This window comes from Melitaea cinxia, chromosome 9 (assembly GCF_905220565.1).
Source record: "Melitaea cinxia chromosome 9, ilMelCinx1.1, whole genome shotgun sequence".
Classification (NCBI taxonomy): domain Eukaryota; kingdom Metazoa; phylum Arthropoda; class Insecta; order Lepidoptera; family Nymphalidae; genus Melitaea; species Melitaea cinxia.
Genome location: NC_059402.1, coordinates 11,037,685 through 11,059,555, shown reverse-complemented (window position 1 = coordinate 11,059,555; position 21,871 = coordinate 11,037,685). Strand labels below are relative to the sequence as shown.

General features: G+C 32.3%; 1 protein-coding gene across 1 annotated transcript in view; it reads left to right on the top strand.

The window, feature by feature from the left end:
• The window catches only part of LOC123656134, a 40,039-nt gene that overhangs the window by 622 nt on the left and 17,546 nt on the right, over positions 1-21,871 (top strand). Inside the window, exons 2-5 of the mRNA XM_045591843.1 lie at positions 6,099-6,316; positions 6,701-6,856; positions 8,062-8,245; positions 12,436-12,450. Of these exons, the coding sequence (XP_045447799.1) occupies positions 6,099-6,316; positions 6,701-6,856; positions 8,062-8,245; positions 12,436-12,450 (573 nt within the window). The remainder of the gene's footprint in view (positions 1-6,098; positions 6,317-6,700; positions 6,857-8,061; positions 8,246-12,435; positions 12,451-21,871) is intronic.

Below are 21,871 nucleotides of genomic sequence, written 5' to 3'. Positions count from 1 at the left end.
CATACAAATCGCAGGAAAACAGGCTGTGTAAACTTGAGAAAATTACCGTGAAGTTTTTGTGATTCCCTGTTGTATACGCGGATTATGTTTAATAATTGTATTTGCTTAGAAATATTCATCGATCTAAATAATTGATTTAGAATCGGATTTCGTATGTAAAAAATTTACTATTTTTACTAGTAACGGATACCTAAGTGATAGGTATATAATTTGTTCATTTAAGGAATAATTACCTACTGCTCGATTGAATAAATATAAAGTAAGTAGGTTTTTTTGTTACGTAATAATTGACTACATCCTATACTTAAGTATAAACGTTCAAATTTTTACGCTGAAATCCATAAAAATATAATCATTATTAAAATATCATTTTAAATACCCGAAAGTATTAAATATAATTATGTAATAAAGATATCAATAAATATAAAAATATATAGGTACGTCACGATCTATCGTGTTCGTCTATCAATATACAAATTTAATGAAAAGAGCCAATATTCTGAATATTTCAAATTTTCAATGTGCTAATTGTCGCCCAGGGGTCGAAATTCGACCATAAATAATTTATATTATAATATTGAACATTAAACAAAAGAGTATTTATGCATGTTGTGTCAAATACATGGTAGTACTAGTATATGTAATTTTTTTAATTGATTTTTTGTATTTTTATGCATTACGTAAGAAAAAACGTTAGCATTCTGCACTCCTTCTCTTATATCTTATTATGCTGTGAGGTTACGGCATCAAAGAATATAGCCACCCCTTCTCTTCCCGTGGGTGTCGTAAGTTGTGACTAAGGGATAACATAGTTCCACTACTACCTTGGAACTTAAAAAGCCGACTGATGGCGGGATAACCATCCAACTGCTGGCTTTAAAATACACAGGCCGACGACGGGCAGAAGCGTCTTTGGTGCGACAAAGCCAGCCCTGCGGTCACCAACCCGCCTTCCCAGCGTGGTGACTATAGGCAAAACACATGAGTTCACGCCATTTCTGGCGTCAGCTTGTGGAGGCGTATGTCCAGTAGTGGACTGCGAAAGGCTGCTGTGATGACTCCTTCTCTATATAAACTACAAGTGTGCAAAATTTCATACTCCTCCGAGCGCGCAATTTTAGTAAAAAGGGTTACAAAGTTTTTGCTTCACGTATTAATATAGGTATATTAATATTCGAAGCAAAAACTATATAGATTACACGAAAAGGCCAAAAGAATACATTAAAAAATTTTCTGCGATTTTGTTCGTGCGCCAATTAATTACTAATTGACATCAATGACTGTATTTTATTTCTGTCGAACCTCTAAGTGGCCTATTTAATTATCATCACGATTAACTTTACGGCTCTATTAATAAGCTGATCTTGCTATATCGTATTAGTACTTATCGTATTAGTACTTTGAAGATTTGTAGTGTGTACTATTAAGTTTCTTTGATGTTATAATGTGAAAAAATTGAAATGAAACGGAAATTGGAACAACCAGCAGTATCATATTTTAAATTTTCAACGATGTTGCGAAGTATTTCCAATATTTCATCTGTTATATTAGACGTATATTGAATGTAAATTATTAACACAACTAAAAATAATTATTGAAATAATTAGTGCAATTTACTTAACTGTAATACTAACCGTTACTGCTTTTAGTCATTTGTATGAATAATTTCTTCTTCGCCTTTGAGATAGAAACATAGGGTAAAAATAATATGAATTCAGTTGTCAAGTCTAATGAGCATAATTGAGGTAAGTTCAACGACCATCGATTGGTCGCCCTCTGTATGGTAAATATTATATACCGTATGAGAATGTTTAACACGTGGATATTCTATACCTACATTTTGAAAGTAGACAATTCATATATTCTATTACGTCTAAAACGGTTTTTATTTATTTTAAATAGGCTTAAGATATACTGTCACTGTGACTGTTTTTCCTTAATTGTATATCTATCTATATTTACGTTTGACGACATAGTCCTATCTTGCAAACTGTCAGACTGTTTAGAAAATCGCCATGTTTTTTAATTTTTTCCTATTTTCTGCGCCATTTCTCGCTTTCCTTTCTTATTTTTTAATCCGTAAGAAGCAAACATCTGTATGGCCAATACAAATTTTTACCATGGGGGGATCAAACCCACAACCGCTAGGGCAACAGCCACAAACCAGTGCTGTGACTGTTGCGCCAACACATCATCAAATACTTCGTCACTTAGATGTTTATAGCTTCAAACCTAAAAGTTTCAATAATCTTAACACTTTTATTCATTCGTCCAAGAATCTATTTGATTCAAACAATAGTATAGACGCAATATGTTATGTTTAGGAAAACGCTGCTAAGAGCGAACTCCACGGTTCCGCGAATTACAAAAACATTTAATAAATGCAGTGGCTCAATTGACATTTCAGCGCTTCTATTTCAGTATTAAAAAAATTGTATAATCTCTTACAAATAGCAAATTAGCACACATATATAGTAATGTTATATACTTATTAAAACGCTTTAAGTTTTTATAGTATGTTGTGTTTACATTAATATAGATTAATTATAATTTCCAGTGTCATCTGTGATACCTATCTATTGAGTTAACTAATCGTAAAACTGCTGGTAAACCATAAATCAATTAAAAATATATATATAGTCTACAACGATAAAACGCCTTGCGTCATTTCGTAACAATGACGTGAGACCTGCGTACTAATCGTATCTCTTCGACAATTAAACCGTCACTAGATTAAATTTATGAATGAGTATTTATGTTTTGTAAACTTTGTTAAAAATCTTGACATCAATAGTAAAAAATAGATGGTATTTATTGACCAAAATAATGATGTTATAAAAGATTTGTCGAGTTCGTTGAACCCTCTACACAAGAATTAAATTTATATAGATTAAATAAATTATGATATTAAGAATAAGTTAGCAACCAACCTACCAAATTTCCAAATTTAACGCAAAATATGCGTTACGCTACATTGAAAAATAATTGTGTATTTTCGTAACATTGGCAAGTAATACGATTTAGGTAGTCGGTAAAACAGTCAATAAAATACGTGTTATAAGGAATAACTCAAAAAGCACACAGAAAAAATACACTCAAATTGAGAACCGTCTCTTTTTTTAAGCCGGTTAAAATAATATATTTTTGGATTCAGTATTAATAAAATTCCTTGTAAAAGAGTTCCTTCCAAAAACAATTTACAAAATATCTTTAATGTACAAAATTGAACTTGTAACGGTTATAATAAATATAGTTTTGGAATGATAAATTTGAATATTAAAATTAAAATTAATTTAAAAATTAAAAAAACTGCAAAAAATTGATTGTTCAAAGTGTTAAAAAAATCTTGAGCTAATGTTAAAATATCTTTAGTTCTTTTTGTAAATAAGTACATTTGGTAAATTTGTAGGTCAAGTCGATTATCGGATATCTCATTTAATATTTTATTCAACAACAATTTTCCTTGTTCAATATTCTGTTCTCTGTTATAGACGCAGAGTTCCATCGAATCGTAACATTTTCAATCACATCAATCGACTATAGCATCGATTCCATAACACATAAACCACAACAAAATTATGATTAAGGTTAAAGTTAAACTTTTTTAATAATATTTTATTACATACTAGCTCTTAGCTACTTGCGGCTTCGCTCGCATTGAATTTTAACAAAAAGTATCCTACGTTACTTCTAATACCTCCAAGAATATGTATACAAAGTTTCATGATAATCGGTTACGTAGTTTTCGCGTGAAAGCGTAACAAGCAAACTTACATTTACATTTATAATAATACTAGCTGACCCCGCATTCGTCGTTTTTCCATATATGTTATTAACCCCCTTAATCCTTATAGCTTAGGGGTAACTAACATTGTGAAACGAGAATTTTATATAAAAGATATTTATATTAGGGATTTAAAACAAAACATATTTATTTTGAATATGAGTGTATCTATTCTTCTTTTTTAACTGATTTAAAAAAGAAGAGATTCTCAATTTAACTGTACTTTTTTAACTCATTACATCTTAACGTGTGACTATTTAATTTTGATGAATATTTTTTTTAATATACTCAGACATGAACTCCTTATTTATGAAGCCTTATAATCATCATTTTAATTTACTACAACTAAAAAAAAAATATGAATGTAACGCATTTTCCAATCGTGTTAATTACGTAAAAATCGATTATTTATTTATATAAAAATAAAATAAAACAATATCAAAAGAAATATTTTTAATAACACAATAATTTTGAATAATCATAACAAACATTCACATTTATTCGAAATATAAAACACAATAAACATTTGCATAAAACATCAAAGAAGGTCACGTTATAATTGACGGAACAGAAGTACTGCGCTGTAAATAATTTCGCTTAAATAAAAGAACCGTGAAGGCGAGTAGACTATTCAATTTGCATAAAAATCCCCGGTAAACGGACGCCATTAAAGTGGTTTGACACGAACTTGCTACGCAATTATGTTGGCAGCGTTATGCAAGTTCAGGATCGGCTTAAGGTCAGCGCGGTAACTACTAAAACCCCTACCGGCTATTAAAGAATAAATCTTATAATCTTGTATCTCGAAGTTGTCAACGTTGTACGATTTTAGAGAACAGGGTGGTTTTTAAACGACTTCAAAAAAAGGAGGAGATTACTCAATTCGACCATATATATATATATATGGTCGAATATTATATACGTATATTATATACATAAAATATATATATTATATATTATATAATATATATATTTTATGTATGTTCGGGGATAACTCTGTCGTTTATGAACCGATTTTGATAATTCTTTTTTTGTTGGAAAGGAGATATCCCTAGTTTGATACCATGATAAGGAAACCAGGATCTGATGATGGGATCCTAGAGAAATCGAGGGAAACTCTAGAAAATGCGCATAGCTTTTTACTGGGTGTACCGATTTTAATTATTTTTAATTTAATCGATTACAACTTTTGGAGTAATCTTTGATAATGCGTATTTACTTGACTATTTTTTCGTCTACCTACATTGTATTACTTGTCAATATAATTGAAGTCGGTTTTTCTTCGTTTCTCTGCAAACACAATTATATAATGATATTTTACACTTATTATTATCGGTTTAGACTCATCACTTCATCATCACACATTTGAAACTATTATTTAAAAATACCGTATATTTAATGTTAGTACACGTAATAATGCAAATATTTTTACTCATATTTTTTATAAAGTATTTATTATATGCTACATTACAAAAAAAATTACCTTTTTATACATGTTATCTACACATCATCACACACATCTGTTCCAATAATGTTTTAAAAATAAAATTTTGTTTTGGTGAAAGAACACACCCTAGATAATCAGTCGATCTCTAGTAAAACAATCGGCTAGTCTTGCTAAGTCAGTAAGCTTATTCTGTTCCTAACTTTGATACGACCAACTTCAAAATTTCAAAATATAGAAATATTATTCGTTTACGCTATGCTCGTACCATTTTAAATTATCGTCGTCATCAGTTTTAACTATTTAAACTCTTCCGATACTCGCTACAATGCCTACGTCGTAGCATTCTCGTAGCAAATCTGTGTTTATTTATTCTCATTATATCTGTGTATTTGTAATATTATAATAAAAAAAAATTAAATAAAGATGCTGTAATCTTAATATATATAAATCTCGTGTCACAATGTTTGTCCTCAATGGACTCCTAAACTTCTTAACCGATTTTAGTCAAATTTGCATACCGTGTGCAGTTTGATCCAACTTAAAAGATAGGCTATATTTTATTTTGATATATTATGTTATTATTATATTTCAGAAAAAAATAAGGTGATACGAAGTTCGCCAGGTCAGCTAGTTAATTTATATATTTAAGTACAATAACATAATAAAAATATTTTAAATAATTAGGTAAGTGACGAATATAGAGTGAGAGTAAAGAAACAGTACAAATTCAAAAGCTTGATAAAATCATAACATCGATTATACTACTATGTATAACTTAAGTTTAAGTATAGCATAATATAATATTTATATTGAAAAAATAAAACCTCTTTGAAATAGAAGTAATACAAAAAAAAAATATTGTTTTAGTATTGGGAAGAGTATCATCAGCGCAACTCCGTCAATGGGCTCGTTGTGGGGCAGAAGTTAAACTGGAGCGTGCGATCTTAGCAGGACAAGGCCACCATCTCCTGGTGGAGGCTGAAGCTGTTCCGCTTTCAAGATACCTCGTCAATCTCATTAGAAAGTGCAAGGCTCTACACGCCGCGGTTGAAAAAGGGTCGCTTTTAGAACTCCAGGTAGCGATGGTACATATAACTTGATTACTTATTTCGTATATATTTTTCTTTTATTAAATAAATAAATAATAAATAACCTGATATACAGAAATTTGATAAAAGCTAGCAAGTGTCTTCTTGTCAACATAGCCTATGTAAAAAATCTACTGTTAAAAAAATAATCGTAATCAGTCCCGTTGTTTTTGACTTTATATATTACAAACAAAGAAAAAATTAAATATTTCTGTATTGTATAATTATGATAACACGATATCACATTGTGTCATTAGTATTAAGTACGAGAATAATTTTTATCTTACTCTACTACTAACTACAGTTAACTGTTTTATTACCAAAATCGCTTTAATCCTGTATATTATCCGATGTGTTTATACTAAGACAATTTTTTTAAAGGAACTGCTGGAATATGAATACAATCGCCACAAATACGTAGCATGTTTAGATGAAGCCGGCGTTGGCCTTCTACATAAAGCAGTCTTCTATAACTACATGGACATTATTGAATGGCTTGTCAGCAATTATCCACATCTTGTACATCAAAAAGATTCCGTAAGTATTATACAAAAAATATTATATTTTTATTGATATTTAAATTAAACACCTTACGTACGTATTAAATAGAATCTTCTGATGTAATTGTTTCGAGTCAAAGAGTTGATGCGAGTGAACTCACTTGACTTTTTCTCTACATAGGATTAGGAAAGAGTTATGGAATCGATCTTCTACAGTAGTCTACGCACACGTATAAGTACATAACTGCATCATATAGATACATATAACACTAATAATGTACATTTAAAAAATATCTAGATATTATCCAGTCGACTGTTTTTTATAACATATGAATTAAGTCATAGGATCTTAGGATCAGATGACCGAGTCAGAGCGGGAACACAATCCACAATCCCCTTAGCCAAAATTTCTTAAAGGGTTTTATTCATTCGTTTATTTATTTTAAAAAACACCAACGGAAAGTACACTTATATAAAACTAGCTATACCCGCGACTTCGTCCGCGTGTTATTTAACAAAAAAGTTATTATTCAAATCGTAGAGTTATAAAATAAATAAATTTCTAAAATAAAAGTATCCTAAGTTATTCCTTATTACATCAGCTATTTTCAAGTGAAGGTCTCGTCAAAATTGGTCCAGCCGTTTCAGAGATTAGCCGGAACAAACAGACAGACAGACAGACAGACAGACAAAAATTGTAAAAAATATTATTTTGGTATATGTACCGTATATACATTCATATGAATTTCGTAAAAAGTGGTTATTTTAATATTACAAACAGACACTCTAATTTTATTTACTTGTATAGATTAATAATAAGAAACCTTTAAAGTGCCTTCTTAATAAAATATTCTTAAAGGTGATTCATCATTCATCATTACAGCCTATACAGTCCACTGCTGGACAAAGGCCTCCACAAGTTTACGCCACAAATAACGTGAACTCATGTGTTTTGCCCATAGTCACCACGCTGGGCAGGCGATTAAATTATTTTAACTGAGGAAGGGCAACAGGAAGATCACGGCTAAATAAAGCTGTCTTCAAGCAGTGTAGTGTTTCTGTGGTGAGTAAGATGACCAGAGCTCCTGGAGGAATTGGGTGTAAGGTCAGTAATGCGCTTGCGATTCTTCTGGTATTGCAGGCTTCTATAAGCTACGATAACCGCTTACCAACAGGGGAGCCGAACACTTATTTTCCGACCTAAATACTGTAAAAAAATTAATGTTTAATAATTTGTAACAGGAAGGTCGTATACCATTGCACTACACCGCAGCCTGCCGCGACGAGGCAGCAGTCGCAGCGCTGCTGGAGCGGGCGGGCGCGGACCGGGGCGCGCGGGACGCGAGCGGCCGCACGCTCGCACACTTCCGCGCTGCGCGCACTTCACTCGCGCTACCAGACGCTGCGAACATGTCGCGATCAAAAGGTGAGTGCTCGCCCTTATTTGCGAAACACTTTATTTAACCAGAAAAGTTAATTTAAGGCTTTTCTATTATTTATTATTAATTAGGTACATTTCATTTAAATTATATTTTTAATTTTTTAAATTATATAATTGCGAAAACCATACTTAAAAAATTATATTAATTTTCTTACTCATATATTTTCTGTTTCAAATCAATACTTCGTATAATTAGAGAAAAACATAATTGAAGTAAGTGTGTAATCCATCCATTAGAACAATAATTAAATGGTTAAAAAGTAAAACGCAAATTCAGCGATAAAACTAACCGTTTCTTTGTGAGTTGTATATTTACACAACAAATATATTTATATTCTTACAGTTATTAAATAGTGCTGCAAATCGAAAGGCATCGCGTAGAAACGATATAGTTTATTGGTTAATGTACTTTTGTAAGGGCCGGTTTCACCAGTTGTGAACAACGCTATTTGACGTATGATAATATCAAACAGATAAAAGTTTTTGGCGTATTCTTTTCCATCAGCGAATTACACTGTATTAATGAGATATTTATATTTGCGAAAATGAATCCAAAAGCAATAATATATTTTATAAAATAATGTTATAATGTAATGTTGGTTTTAAGTTTTTTTTTAATTTCTGAGGTGAAACAAATCATGGCCTATTCTACATCCTGTTAAAGTCTATTTGTACCTTATTTGCTGGATAAACTTTATCCACAACTAGTGAAAAAGCCCTTAATAGACCTAATTGTAGCCTTCCTTTTGTATTAATTTCAACAAAACCAATAAATCAAGTTTGCACTTAAAATTCGATTCTTAAATTAATTAAAATAATTACATTATGTTCTGTAACTAAAAATTAAAATATAACTTGCTTACATCTTTAATAAATTAAACTTATATATAGTACATGCTACATGTATTATTTTTAAATAAAGCTAAGTAGTTAATTCATATGCCGCGCTAATCTTGGGATCTACCGACACGATTTTAAAAGCCTTTTGCCTTAGAAAGCATATTTATTAATGAAGGTACCAAATATATTAAATACAACAAATTACTAATTACAACAGTTTACATCAACGCAAATGTAAACGCGTAGATTATTTAACACGTGTTAATGTTTTTAGTTAATTTCAAATCACCTACCTATCAAGTATTTTTAAAACGGGTTTTTTCTTTTTAATTTGTTAGTTTCTTTTTATTTTTTAAAGCTTTAAAAAGTTTATGATTGTGTTTGCTCGCAAACGAAAAAAATCGACTTCAATTACATCGACAAGTAATACAACGTAGGTAGACGAAAACTAACATACGCACTAGTCGCCAGTACAATTTTCGAGGGTTTCCCTCGATTTCTCTGAGATTCCATCATCAGATCCTGGTTTCCATATCACAGTACCACACTTGGGATATCTCCTCTCCAACAAAAAAATAATTATCAAAATCGGTTCATAAATGACGAAGTTACCCTCTTTTCAGTCGGTTAAAAAAAGTACATACGAGAAAACTGTACATACACATTAATTTTATTTTTCAAAGTTATTTGTTAAAGTCATAAGAATAAATATACACACATTTTTATTTCTATGAGAGAGAGACATATGAGTTCATGATTATGTTTTTAACTATATTTTGTTTTGTTTTGGTTAAGATTTATCTTTTCTATTTACTGTGAAATTTTGGTTAAAGTTAAGCTTTCTACTATAAAATTATCTACCGAAATACCTAATACAATTAGAAATATTAATTTAAAATACCATCTTTAATTCGTATCGTAATTTAACTTTATCTAAGGCTTTTGTGCTATTGGTAACGACTATCGATAATTAAAATATAAAATAAGAATTAGAAGTCTAAATGTTTGGTTTAGTCTAGTGTACTGTAAATACCAAGACCGGTCAAAGAAATCTCCTCGTTATTTAAGCTTAATCCGCTACGCGAAATGTTGTGATTATCAATACATAATAAAAATATAACGGGTCGCTGTCTGTACATTTAAGATCAATCACACCAATCACTTCAGCCTATCGCAATCCACTGCTGGACATAGGCCTCCACAATTTCGCGCCAATAATGGCGTGAACTCATGTGTGTCGCCCATAGTCACCACGCTGGGCAGGCGGGTTGGTGACCGCAGGGCTGGGTCTGTGGCCCCGACGGCCTGTGTATTTCAAAGCCGGCAGTTGGGTGGTTATCCCGCCATCAGTCGGCTTTATAAGTTCCAAGGTGGTAGTGGAACTGTGTTATCCCTTAGTCGCCTCTAACGACACCCATGGGAAGAGAGGGGGTCGCTATATTCTTTACTGCCGTAGCCACATAGCAAAATAACGCTTACCTGTATCGAATCGAATTTATTTTATGTATTAAAAATTTTCATCAAGTAAAAAGTAAATATTACAAAGTAAAAAGTATTAAATAATAATGTAATAAATAGTACACAGTATAGTACAAAGTAATAGTTTTTACCTCGTGTGTGATAATAGAAAACTTTCTTTTCCATCAGCATGTTCAAAAAGAAATTCTTAATAATGTATCTTTGCCAAGACCTAACGAAACGACGGAACAAATTAGGCTCCAACCCTTCCCTATCATAAGAAAGGCCTTTGACAAGCTGTAAAGCAGTTCTAGAACTATCAGTCATGGAAATACAAACTCGACTTAATTTTATACTAATATCAAGTAACCTCTAAATATAATGTTCATATTTTATTTTCATTTCATCATTTTCTTTTAGTCAAATCAACGACCTCTGTACTATTGTTAAAAACAACAAAATTTACAACAAACGATTTTTTATGTTGATTGTTACTATTATATCATATACTATTAAACGAGCAATTCTCGTATACATATATATACTAGCTGAGCCCGCGGCTTCGCCCACGTTGAAATCAGTGTGGCACAAAGTTTTCCCGACAAACTTCCAGTGAAACTCTCATCAAAATCGGCTTAGCCGTTCCGTAAACTTTCGTCTTGAAGCCAGCCCTCTCTCCGTTGGTAAATACTTTCGCTAATTACGTCCGCGTGGTTATGAAGATATGCATTACTATCAAGATGTTTAACGCAAATTATTTTTTTATTTCAGTCACTTGAAATGCTTATCACACTGAACAACTTTTTATAGGCACAATTTAGTATAATTTAATGGTTATTTTTATAAAACCTCTCTATACACCACATTTTTAGTTTTATTTTCAGGCTGCAGTATGAATAACCTATCAGGCGAACTTATAGCTGCTGTATATGTTTCATACAAACTTTCTACCCCAATTAAACCCCCATAGCGGTGGAATGTCGCAAAATCCGTTCTTAGCGGACGTCTACTAACTATAATTTACCTCCCTGCCAAATTTCATTTTTGTCCATCCTGGATGGATTTTGAGTTCTCAGCAGTTTTTGAGTTCTCGTGATGAGTCAGTGACCTTTCTCTTTTATATATATGGATTACGATGCATTATTTGGACACCTCCTCAGCATCTATAGAGCATACATTTTAAATTTCAAGTCTCTTACTTCAAAAACATACGAACTTTCAACCCCCGTTTTATCCCTTTAGGGATCGAGGTTCATAAAATTCTTAGCGGATGTCTACGCCCTATAAGAAACCTACCTGCCAAATTTCAAGTTTGTAGCTGTTATAGTTTCGGAGATTTCGTGATAAGTGACTCAACCTACCATCCTCCGTTTTAACTCCAAAAGGGAGTTGATTTCTAAAGATACATTATTTAGACACCATCTATAGAGCATACATTTTAAATTTCAAGTCTCTTACTTCAAAAACATAGGACTTTCATACAAACTTGCAACCCCCGTTTTACCCCCTTAGGGGTCGAGTTTCGTAAAATCTGTTCTTAGCAGATGTCTACGCCCTATAGGGCCTACTTGCCAAATTTCAAGTTTATAGCTGTTATAGTTCGGATATTTCGTGATGAGTGATGACCTTTCGATTTTATATCTATAATATAAAAATGAGTCGCTGAATGTGTTGCTAAGCGCAAAACTCGAGAACGGTTGGACCGATTTCGCTAAATCTTTTTTTAAAATATTCCTTGAAGTACGAGGATGGTTCTTACGGAGAGAAAAATTCTTAAAAAAAAAATTTTAAATTTCCTGAAAAAGTCTAATTCGCTTCAGCCTGTATTATCCCACTGTTGGGCATAGGCCTCTTTCCCCATGTAGGAGAAGGATCAGAGCTTAATCCACCACGCTGCTCCAATGCGGGTTGGCGGATATATTCCCTACTATGAGTAACGATCGCTATCAGGTGTACATGATAACAACCGGGACCGACGGCTTAACGTGCTCTCCGAGGCACGGTGGGAAGACCCACAAGGACTGCACAAACACCCAGACCATGGCAAACATCTGTATGGCCAATACAAATGTATGTCATGTGCGGGGATCGAACCCGCAACCGCCAGCGCAACCGACACAATCCATAGCTGTGACCGCTGCGCCAACGCGGCGGTCACAGCTATGGATTCAAAAAGTCTAAAAACAACACTTTTCTATACTCCCATACAAATTTTGTGATAATACTTAAAAGTTAATTTGAACTTTAATACCATAGGATAAAGTTTGTGTTAGGCGATACGAAGTTCGCCGGGTCAGCTAGTATAATATAGATATATAATCTGAATCTCGGAAACGGCTCCAATTTTCCTTTTTTTTTTTCTTATCACTCATGATTTTTTATTTAAATAACCAGTTCATTTTTTTATCATTATTACGTCGGTAAAATCGGAATATATTATTCATATTTTATCAATTTAAACGATTTAATAAAAATACCGAGCTAAGCTCGGTCACCCAGGCACTTTTGTTTATACTGGGAATGAACCATTAAAATATAAAGCTTAGTAAAAAAAACACCTTGTCGGACTAAGAACGTTATATAAAGACATTTAAAAACCAATTAACTTAATAGTCACTGAATATTTATTCTTTGACTGCAACAAATAACAACGAACATACATATGTGTGTTTGTGTATGATAATATCTTTTGTTGGGTTTACAAATCAATAAATAGTCGTACAAGCGATGATAACATGAATCCTGAGTCATAGTTTAATTTCAGCCACGTATAATAACATAAATACTTTCATGCCTCGATTGTGCTTTAATTGTTATCATTGCATGGCTATCGTAGTGCTTTCTGCATTATTAAAATGCACATACTTCAACATGCATTCTGTTGGAAAATGTATTATATATACCCTTATTACACGCATTACCTACAGTAAAGGCTACATTGTTAATATAAAAAATATTCTCTCTAATTGCCTGTATATTATATACATTGTATATATAAATGTGTCTGATTATAATATCTGACGTTAGTGGCGTGTAAAGGCTTGGCTTTTAGAGGTGGGGTTGAATGTTGCGTGGTCATGAATATTATTTTATGTTGGCCTTTTCACCGAATTGATGCCCCGCCCGTTATCACACCACATTATCTAGATGTCTGTTTATTTTAGATCTAGGCTTTTTGTCACATTCAGATTAAACTATTTAGAAACAAATTGACGTGAACACACTGCTTAGCTAAGCCTTGTTACAACTTGTTACAAAAGTTACAACAAGTTTTATAAATAATATTCATATTTATTGTTACTTTCTCATTCGTTTCTCTTATTTGCAGTAAGGATTTACATTACATATTAAAAACTTATTTTTATTTCCGACAAAACTCGACGCTAGTTGATCTCACAATCATCTGCCTATTTTAGCTTAAAACTTATTAATCTGGAAAACTTAGGAGCAACTATTCGATTTTTCTAAACAATTTATTTTGATATATTATATTATATAGTAATTTTAGTGGTAAAATTATTAAAATATTTGTAATATAATTTATCTCTTCACATGTTGGTGAATACGCGGGTAACAACTACATATTTATAAAGAGCTACGTTTTCACGTCATTTTGCCATGTTCTAAATTTTTGATGGTGGTTTTATCTTAAACTGTGATATTCACTTATAAATGAGAGTTTTTATCTTCTTGAAATTTCTAGAGAAATATACATACTTAGGTAAAATAGGTGCCGCAAACGTAGGATGTTAGGTTTGGTATAACAATATTGAGACAAACAATTCCATCGAACTAATCGACATTGCGAACTTTTCTCTAGCCTTTTTAAAGATCTACAAGTAAATAATATATTATTTTGGTTTCCTTATTCCTTTATAGTTAAGCCGTAAGAATTGTCCACTGCCTTGTTTTGCTAAATGTGATTTTGCCTTGACAAACTTCATTTTTCGAAAATTCGGTATCAATAATGTCCGGAACATCCAAACTAATATAAGTACTCACAAATACTATCTAACCTCGTATATTTAAAATACGATATCTGACTAACACAATCAATGCCCAGCTTAAGCCAGTAATGGTTGAAATTTTAATTTATACTTATTGATTTTATACTGTGTCATTTAAAACAGAACTTTTGGAAATTAATCCACTAAAGAGGTAAAATAAGGTATAAAAATGTAACACATAATTATATATATAATCCTTATAAATGTTTTGTACTTTTCAAATTTATTAACAAAAAAAAAAACTGAGAAAAAGTACATTTTATTTTAACGTCTAAACAGGAAATATTTTGTAAATTGCATATTGATAAAAACTAAAGAGTAAGTGTAGGAAATGTGGTTAATCTTGATTTTTATTTTTGGAATTAAATGAAATACAAAGACGAAAGAATTTTCTAAGTAATTTGTATATTATGTTGATTGATGATGTATTTAGTTAAGACTTTACAAGAAATATAACTTAAACATGGTACATATTTAACGACCGCGTCAGTTAGTGATAATAAAAATGTCACATTTGAATTATTAATAGATATTATTTTTATTTGTTTAATAATAAACTGTATAGCTATAGTCATTCTGTATATAACTAACGAAGCACTTAAAATAAAGAGTGAATAGATAAATTTCACCCAAAACTGTTCAGTATTTTCTTCGCAGATTCATCCACGTTAAGTTTTCATACTTGTCACATTCATTAAAAAACTTTAAGCATACATGATCTTATTATTAAGTTGGCAGCCTTTTTGACGAGTAATTCAATATGAATTATATTTGATTTTTTTATTTTTATGCCGTACATTATTATTTATTTTTTAAGTATAATTATGTCTATAGGTTCTCAATTCGATATTATTTTTTTAAATGTATGTTGCTTCAGACATTTTGACTAGGTGGACCAATTTCGATGAATTCTTTTTAATCGAAAGGTGGTGCGTGTCGTGTAGATGTAGTTCTATTTAAATTTAATCAAGATCTGACTAGTACTTTTCGAATTGTATCTGATAATGCGTATTTACTTGATTATTTTTTCTTCGATCGATTTTGATGATTATTGTTTTAATCGACTGGTGATGCTTATGTTTGATAACGCGTATTTACTTGACTATTTTCTCGTTAATTTACTTGCCGATGTAATTGAAGTCGGTTTTTTTTTGTTTGCGAACAAACAATTATTTATTTATTTTTATTTATTTATTTATTTATACATACTTTATTGTACACCACAACTACATTTTAAACAATAAACACATTTGAAAATTGAAATTATTGAAAGCTTCCGTTGCGTATGCGTCGTAAACAGTTATAGCTACCCAAAAAAGATGTATGACGGAGTTGATCGCCGTTTAAGAAAAAAAATCCGCAACAGGATAAGTTTTCTCAAATATCTTTAAAGACCAACTCATATAAGTTTTTTCAATCAAATTTGTTCTAAAAATCACATTATTTGCGAAGGGCGTTTTATAGACATGACATACTTATATGAATACTTATACGAATAACGTATTTATCCAAATAAATACGTTATTCATATAAGTATTTCTTAACAAAATTGTACTTGATATCATTTGATTTCAATTAATATTTTAGAAGATATCATAATTTTAAAAAACTCCGCAACAAATTAATGATCACAAAAAAATTTAAGATAATTTTGTTGCATTATTATTAGCCAGGCATATGAATCCTAACGAATGAAAAATATTTCACCAACAAGGCAATTTTATGAAGACAAAACTTTGTCTTTTATAGAAATTTACTTCCTCGTATAATTTAGGAGATAATGTAACATCAAACGAAACGACGCCGTGTCTTGTCGCGCGTCTTTATAAGTCGCCCGAGTTGCACAGTAATACTTTAAAAATATTTTAGTACGTTTTTCCTTCTAGAAGGGTGCCATCGACCAATAACGGTCTCGGTATGACTTGGTTCTTAAACATAACTTTCGTTTTGTCCAAGTTCATACCGAGACCGACACGGACTCGTTTAGGCCGGCCAGCATTTGGCCTAGCTCATCCAACGTATCCGCAAAGATGACGATATCGTCGGCAAAACGAAGGTGAGAGATGTATTCGCCGTTGACGTTGATGCCGCATTCCCCCCCCCCCCCACCCAAGGTCTTAAAGACATCCTCCAGCGTAGTAGTAAATAGTTTCGGTGATATTACACTTCCCAGTCTTACCCCACGCCGGAGGAAAATGGGTCTTGTTCTCTGGTCCCCGATATGAACGGTCATCGTCCCCGCGTCGTACATACATCTCAGTACTTCAATACATCGCCAGTCGATATGACATCCTGCAGAGAGTCCAGGATTATATTTACCTAGGCCATACTATCCAACTAGGCCGCAACAACTTCGAGAAGGAGACCGATAGGAGGATTCGGTTGGGCTGGGCGGTGTTTGGCAGGCCTCGTCGAGTCTTCACTTCGAAGCTTCCGCAATGCTTGAAGACAAAAGTCTTCGAGCAATGCGTCCTGCTTGTGTTAACATACGGAGCCGAGACGTGGACGTTGACGAAGGGACTGGTCCACAAGTTTAAAGTCGCTCAACGTGCAATGGAACGGGCTATGCTTGGGGTCTCTCTCAAAGATAAGATTAGAAATGAGACTATCCGCGAGAGAACGAAAGTAACCGACATAGCTCACAGAATTAGCAAGTTGAAATGGCAGTGGGCTGGTCATCTGTGTCATAGGACCGATGGCCATTGGAGCAGACGGGTCCTGAAGTGGAGACCGCATCTTGGCAAACGCAGTGTGGGACGTCCTCCGGCCCGTTGGACCGACAATCTACATAAGATTGCCGGTGTAAGCTGGATGAGGATTACAGAAAACGGGGATGTCTGGCACGAACTTGGGGAGGCCTATGTCCAGCAGTGGACTGCAATAGGCTGATCTGACTGACTGACTGACTGACATTCTTCCTCAAATTAACGCGGTTGAAACCGCGGAGCACAACTAGTTAAAAAATATAGACAAAAAAAATTGTACGCGCTCTATAGTGATTGAATTTATCAAAAACAAGTCTTTCTTTTTCATAAAATTCCTATAGATAATTTTTCAACTCTAAACTTTTAAGCATGTTATTTTATTGAAGAACATGGATTTCGATCGTTTCGTGGTGTTTTGGGAAAGCTTTTATTATGCTAATCTCAGTAACGATTCTGGTTTCGAAACACGCGAACTTGTTGCTTCATTGAGCTTAATATAAAGATGTAAACAATAAATGTCAAAACTGGAGTTTTTTACTCAATAAAAACAGGCTTATGCAGTCAAGTAAAATAAATAAATATAAGTTTGATAAAAATTATTTATAATTAAAAAGCAAGATAAATGGTATAAGTGAAAACACTATAATAAAAACTGATATTTATGGCTCTTTTAGTTGTAATTTTTACGTCATACTTTCGGTTTTAGTATAAAATGATTCCATACAGCAGGTCTAAATATATATAAAGGTACATCAAGTTATGAACATATTTTAATTATAATAAACTTATAAAATTTACATCTATAGCAAATGGTGAAAAGTTGTTGAAAGTAATATTCAAAGATTACTCGTGTAGAGATGTGTATGTGTCAGCACGACTCTGCTTGAGTATGTAAACGTACGTCTGCTTTTTGCATGTAAAAATTAACTATATCCATTAATTTTCCTTGATAATCTGTTAGCGTCAGTCAACATTTAATAAGTGTATATCTTTAACTTTAATGTTTTTATAGTTAGATAGTATTGAAAGTGTTAGTAACAAAATTTCTACCACTTTTTTTTTTAGTAAGGCTGTTATATATTGATTGCGCCGATTATCACATATTCTCCATGGTACAATCAAATATAATAATAGCACTATACAATCAGTCATAAAAAGACTATTGGTTTTCAATGTATTTCTTATCTATTAGAATTATTACCATACTTATTAAGATACTATAACTTACTATTTTATTCAAAAACACTTACACCTAAAGTAAATAATCAAAGTACTTAAGTGAATTATATTTATGTAACTTTGACATTCAAAATCAACCATTGTTTATCATCATATATATTAATACGCTAAGGTTAAAATGTTTGCCTCCCTTTTTAGAAAAAACTTCACAATTTCTCGACATAACTTATTTTGAATGTTTTTTTTATCTTGTACATTTCAATCATTAGACCACCTTTTTTACTGTAGAACAGAATATCTACACTGTTGTTTTATTGTCGGTTTATAAAAAAGTGACATAAGCTAATAAGTGTCCTACATAAACTACGTAGTTCCGATCGGCCTACACCATCGATCGACTGCCACATCATTAAACATTAACAACGTGTCTGTCTGAGCTTGGTCTGAATGTGGAGCGACCTTGGACCTTTGTAATTCCTCCTTTAAATTATCTTTTATATCTAATCTATCTATATCTAATCTATCTATATCTATGTCTATATAAATAAAATTAAATCGCTGAAATTAATGTAAGCACCTAACCTGGGAACGAATGCGTCAAATCAGACAATACCATCAATTTTAACAGAATCTTGATAAGATTAAAAGAGCTGTACCGTAACGAGTCCTATCAATGCAATCTATGACATGAATAAAATCAAACATAAGCTAACTAACTAGATTACCCTGAATCCAACTAGAGTAGAAGCATTACAGGTCGTTCCTATTTACATTTGTTCTATTCTAGAAATCAATTTTATAGAACCGCCTCTATTGATACTACTGAGGCTCATTCAAATAAAGGAATTAAATTGAAAGGTTTTTAGATCGAATTTAAATAATTAAATAATTGGAATCCATTTTTTTTACAATAAACCTTTTGAACAAAAAAAATTTCTTTCAGCAGTAATTTTAAAGCAGTGTTTTTATTTATATTGTTCAATTTAAGTTAGGTAGGGCATAACAGGAAAAATCCTGTTCAAAACCTGGAGTAGCCCCACTGAAGAAGTACTTCGACCGTACAGAAGATCACAACAAAATAATACTGCGTTCGAGCAGTGTTGTGTTCCTGTGTGAACAGAGATCCTGGAAAGAGTTGGGGGTAGGGTTGGCAAAGCGCTTGCGATACTTCTGGTGTTGCACGCGTCTATAACTTACGGTAATTGCTTACCATCAGGTGAGCCGTATGCTTGTTTGCCAACCTAGTTTTATATAATAAAATAATAAAAAAAGCTTACATTTACATACCACAAAATAAAAAACGAACCTGTTGTTTACAACAGTATTTTACTTTTATAATCTTTTTATAGTCTTAAGTCAACTGAACTGTAATATGACTACCCATTTATTTACTTGGTTTTTTTTTATGATCCATTCTTTTTTTTTATGTCACTAGGTCGGCAAACAAGCGTACGGCTCACCTGATGGTAAGCGATTACCGTAGCTTATAGACGCCTGCAACACCAGAAGCATCGCAAGCGCGTTGCCGACCCAATCCCCAATCCCCCCAGGAGCTCAGGTCACCTTACTCACCAACAGGAACACAATACTGCTTGAAAACAGTATTATTTTGCTGTGATGAAGTCAACTGAACTGTAACATGACTACCCATTTATTTACTTGGTTTTTTTTTTATGATCCATTCGTGATACAGTCGTTAATTTATTAATTATTTATTAAGTTGAGGGTCAAAAAAAATACTTTCGCTCTATTGCATTTTCAAAAATTTATCGAAATTGATCATTCCTGCAAGTTACTCGTAATTGCTTAAGATTTTTTCTTCGTCTATGTCATGATCCGAAAACGTCTCAAAATCTGCTGTCGAAAAGTAAAATTTCATTAGAAACACAAAATAAACAGTTACATGTAGAACCTAAAGCTTTTTCAGACTTTGGTTTCATTTGACAGCATTTATTATCGAAGTGCTTAAGCTCGATTTCCTTTTCTAGTCTTGTATCCTTCTTTTTGATTATCTTTTCCAAGTATTGAGATTAGCCGTTCGTTTTTTTTAATACATCTCCTTTCAAAGCATTGACCAGAAATTTATTATAACGCTAGATCACAAAGGTTGTTATTATGTTCGATAGAAAGACATTGGAGTTTGTTGTACAATGTTTAGAACACCAACTTTTATATTTCTTAAAAGAATAATCTATTATTATTTTTAACCGACTTCAAAAAAGAAGGAGGTTACTCAATTCGACCATATATATATTTTTTTTTTTTTATGTAGGTTCGGGGATAACTTTGTCGTTTATGAACCGATTTTGATAATTCTTTTTTTGTTGAAAAGGAGATATCCCTAGTTTAGTACCATGATAAGGAAACCAGGATCTGATGATGGGATCCCAGAAAAATCGAGGGATACTCTCGAAAATCCGCATAAATTTTTACTGGGTGTACCGATTTTGATGATTTTTAATTTAATCGAAAGCCGATGTTTATCATGTGGTCACATTTAAATTGCATCGAGATCTGATTACAAATTTTGAAGTAATCTTTGATAATGCGTTTTTACTTGAGTATTTTTTCGTCTACCTACGTTGTACTACTTGTCGATATAATTGAAGTTGGCTTTTCTTCGTTTGCCTGCAAACACATTATCTGTCATCAAGTCTGGGGGTAATTCAGAGAAATGATAGCAAAATTTTTTTTTGCACCACCACATATTTGGTTAAGTGGCTTCTGGGATAAGTGTAAGAGCCTCTACGTAGGAAATCTCAATTTTGATGTTTTTGTAGTTACGCGGTTTGTATTAGCAAGTGTTAGTTACGCGGTATTACAATATCACCGACGATATGTTAGATACATATTATTTGTATGTATTATTTTCTTTAAAATGACAATTAATAGAATAGTGTCAATAAAAGTCGATTTCAGAATCGAGGACAATCGACACATATAATTAATTATGTGTCAAGCGGCACGTGGCTCGATTGACAGAAATCAATGGCGTCGGCTGAAGAAAACACGCATTCATTTTATACCTATAAATACGTCATTTACGTAATGCTTATCGGAATTTTCTTTTGTAACTATTAAAAATAGGTTTTAAAAATATCGAAACTCAATTTTTAAAATCTCTTATTTTTAAAATATGCTTAAATTAATTCATTTAAATATAAATTATGCAGGCTTACCTTGAACTTATCGATTATTGATTCTAGAAATAGTTCGTAAAATTCGTTCGTTCGTAGCACGAAGTAGGTATACAAGAAGTCTAAACGTAATGTTAAACGAATGGTCTCAATTTAGGGGAAAGAATTTTAATTCTACTTTTTCCGATAAAGCGCGCCATTTTTCAAGAAGTACTCGTTTAAATCCTTACGCGGGAAGTTTTGTTGCTATTGACAGCTCTGGACTACTAATTTAAAATAAATAAA